The sequence below is a fragment of the Monoraphidium neglectum genome (assembly GCF_000611645.1).
Source record: "Monoraphidium neglectum strain SAG 48.87 unplaced genomic scaffold scaffold05225, whole genome shotgun sequence".
In the NCBI taxonomy this organism is placed as follows: Eukaryota; Viridiplantae; Chlorophyta; class Chlorophyceae; order Sphaeropleales; family Selenastraceae; genus Monoraphidium; species Monoraphidium neglectum.
Window position 1 is genome coordinate 1 of NW_014008405.1, and position 3,447 is coordinate 3,447.

The 3,447-nt window shown below is 69.2% G+C and overlaps 2 protein-coding genes across 2 annotated transcripts; one reads left to right on the plus strand and one right to left on the minus strand.

Moving 5' to 3' along the window:
• Window positions 1–449: 449 nt before the first annotated feature.
• Window positions 450–1,337, minus strand: MNEG_15322 (hypothetical protein; the record flags this gene model as incomplete). The annotated part of the gene is made up of 4 exons (XM_014036206.1): window positions 450–727; window positions 927–981; window positions 1,123–1,182; window positions 1,326–1,337. The coding sequence occupies 4 exons, from the start codon at window positions 1,335–1,337 to the stop codon at window positions 450–452; spliced, it is 405 nt and encodes a 134-aa protein (XP_013891660.1).
• A 661-nt stretch (window positions 1,338–1,998) lies between these two features.
• MNEG_15323 (hypothetical protein) lies at window positions 1,999–2,752 on the plus strand (the record flags this gene model as incomplete). The annotated part of the gene is made up of 3 exons (XM_014036207.1): window positions 1,999–2,048; window positions 2,273–2,445; window positions 2,721–2,752. 3 exons carry the CDS (start codon window positions 1,999–2,001, stop codon window positions 2,750–2,752), a joined length of 255 nt encoding a protein of 84 aa, XP_013891661.1.
• Window positions 2,753–3,447: the final 695 nt, after the last annotated feature.

The following is a 3,447-nucleotide window of genomic DNA, read 5'->3' on the forward strand; positions in this document are numbered from 1 at the left end:
GTTCTGGAGGGGTTGATGTGGCAAGCGGGGGTCTTGATAGTATAGTATTGCAAGATGAGGGGTCTATGGATGGGGGGTGTGGTGACGTGGTGGTTTGGGGGCTGATCAGTACGAGCGCCCTGCTGATCACAAATCGCGGGGCGGAGCTGCGGGGCAGCAGCGGCGGAAGCGCTGGTGAGCAGCCGGGAGGGCTGAAGCCAGCTCCCGCAGCGGCCGGCGGCCCCCTCGGCCACCTGCCCCTCCCTCCCCACCGCCCAGCCGCCGCTGCTCCACCACCACCGCTCGAAATGCAGGGCCCGCAAGCTTCAGCCCTCACGCACGCCCATGTCCCAACCCTCTTGCCTCTTGCGATGCCTTGCCCCACTCCCAACATCACACCTCACTCATCAACAGCACTCACGCACGCACGCACACACGCATGCACACTATTTATACACACACAGTGTCCGTCAGCGCCGCACCGCAGGGATCTCGATGATGGCGGTCACGACCTCCGGCGCCTTGTCTCCGATGGGGATGTCGTGCCAGGGGTGGCTGGCCTTGTTGGGCAGCGCCCCGCTGGTGTCCAGGCTGCTCTGGCTGGGCACGCGCGCGAGGTTGTTGCCCGACGGCGCGCGGTAGAGCGTCCTGGGGCCCGCGCCCGCGGGGGCGGACGGGGGCTTGGAGGGGGACGCGGCGGCGCCGGGCGCGGGGCCGGGCGGCGGGGAGGCGCCGCGGGGCGGGATGCCTGCAAGGGGGTGGGGCGGCGGGGCGGCGTGAGGCGAGCAGTTGGCGCCGGCCGCCAGGGCAAGCAGGACGGGGCGGCTGCAGCGCTATCGCCGAGCGTGAGGGCGGCTGCGAGACGGATCGTCCATGTCAATGGGGCTGCGCCGCCCGGCAGCAGTCCAGCAGTGCACAGGTCCCAACCACCCGTGCTCACAACCCACCGCTGCCGCTGCTGCCATTGTCGGCCGCCACGGCGTCGCCGTTGCTGCCGGCCTCCTGCGGCCGATTGCATGCGTGCGCGCGTGGCGCCATAAGCTCTACGTATTCGTCATCGCTGTTCAGGTCTGCTTTGGAAGCGTCGTGCTGACTCGAAAAACAACCAGCAGCTGGGTGAGCCTCGCGCGCTGCAAGCCCCACCTTGTGTGCCGCCGCGGCCGCTAGCAGCTCGGCCTCACCATCTCCCAAACCGTCCACGAGCTGCACAAGGGCGTCATTCGAGGGACAGTCTGCCGTCGTGCTGCCGCGCGGCGCGCGGCCATGCGCAATCAAGCTTCAAGCTCCTGCGCTGCGCTTTGCCACATTGCGAGGCTGGTTCGCGGCAGGGCGTCGATCGTGCGCACCTGGAGATCCATATGTCAGCCGGTCGGTTCGTTTCTGGCAGCTGCAGGCGCGTCTGATGAGAGTGCCGCGGACTGGGAGGTGCTCGGCGAGTAGGAGAGCCGCCGCACCGTTACCCCTCAACCAGCCAGTCAATGGGCACTAAGTATCACGTTCAATGTCGTTCGATCCAGTACGCACCAATTCGCGGATGCTGGGATCAGGATCAACGATCGCAGGCTACCAGAGCAGCGCGACAAGAAAAAGTTTCGGAATCAAAGTTGACTATTTATATATTTCGTGGCGTATGCTGGCTGTGCAGTCAAGCCCGCGCTTTGTGCCGGCCAGGTGGCCCTCCTTCTGTTTGGTTCTGCTGCCGACAGTGCAATTAACAAGTACGTTGGCTGTCCGATCGATACACACAGTTCAAACGGACATGAAACTTGTTATGTTGCACGCGCATTTCCTCTGATGCCCCTAGTACCGTCTTATTAGCGTGAGCCTGCTGCAGGGATGTGGGTGCCGCATCAGCAGCAGTCGTCAAACAGGGCGCATGTCTACGGCAATTTGTTGCAGGAGCCGAGCCCTGTCTCGCCCGGCAGACCTGTAGGCCGCACCCGCTCTGACAGCAGCAGCATGCACACGAGTCCTGGCAACAACACCACGGGCACAAGCGGTGTTACCGATGAGGTTTCGATGGCATCTATGGCGGAAGCCAGCGTGCTGCAGCTGTGGGACACCGTCTGGTGAGGGCGCGAGCATCGCGAAGCACCTGCTGCACCCACCCGCGTGCGCCGGCGCACGCCTTTGCGCGCCCAAAGCACGAGCTGCGCTTGCGAAGCGCGGAGTTTGCAGCGCGGTGGGCCACCGCGCCGGATGCGGTCGAGTCCGCCAACCGCCCTCTTGTCCCATGACATCACGCCTTGCGGTCGTCCCCCGGGCGCGCCTCTCGATCACCCCCTGCTCCAAGGTACGGCTCGCCGGGCCCCACCAGCGCAGCGGCCGCCATGATGGCCAAGGCCTGGTACGCCAACGCCGCCGCCACTGGCAGCACGCCCAGCCTATATCAAGACGACCTGCTGGACGGCCCCGTGTCGGCGCTGCTGCCCGAGCCCCCGCCCCCGCTCAATGCGGCGGCCATCGGTGCGCCCCTCGGGCAGGCCGGGGCGCGGCGCGTCGGCGGCGGCGGCGGCAGCAGCAGCGGGAGCGGCGGCGGTGGGAGCGGCGGTGGCAGCGGCGGCGGCGGTGGCGGCGCTGCTGTGCTGGGCGACGGCGGCGAGGCGCTTTACATGGGCGACGCGGCGGCGCACAGCGCACGGCTGTTGCTCACTGCGGCGCCGCACTGGCCGCAGCCACCCGCAGGGCTCGCACACGACGCAGCCCCCTCCGAGGCGGCGGCCGCGGCGTCGCCCACACAGCAGCGGGGCCCGATGTCGATTCGCAGCGGTGAAGATTACCGCGTTGGGGGCGGCGGTGGCGACACGATTGGGGTGCCTGCGGCGCGGCCACTGCTGGGCACCTGGGCTTACCGGCAGTACATGCTCCCGCTCCCCAGCCACAGCAGCCAGCAGCAGCACCAGCAGCAGCAGCGTGGCGGCGGCGCACGGCGCGGCCGCCTGTCGCCGCCCCAGGAGGGCGAGGAGGCCCAGCAGCAGGAGCCGGAGCAGCAGGCGGCGGCTGCCTACGCCCTCGCGTCGTCGGTGGCGCAGCCGATCCCCGGCACGCGCCAGCCGCCGCAGCAGGTTGCCCCTGCGGCCGCGGCCGCCGCGAGCGGCAGTGCCGGCCGCGGCGGCGCGCTCGAGGACGACGAGGAGGCGATAGCGCGCGCGGCGTGGCGCTGGCGCTTCACCAAGCGCTGGCAGATGGAGCAGGCGCGGCAGATCGACCCCGCGGCCTCTGGCGAGGCCGACGGAATGGAGGAGCTTGTCGCCTACCTGGCGGCCTGCGGCCAGGGCTGGGACATGTCCCGGACGCTGTCCGCCGACGGCCTCAGCAACGCCAGCGCGCCCAACATGCTGGGCACGCTCGGCAGCGTGGGGCTGCTGGGGCAGGAGCAGATGCTGGTGGGCGACACCAGCCGCCACGCGTCGTACACGGGGTCCCCCTCGCGCAGGGGCGCGAGCGGCAGCATGCGCGGCGCGGGCG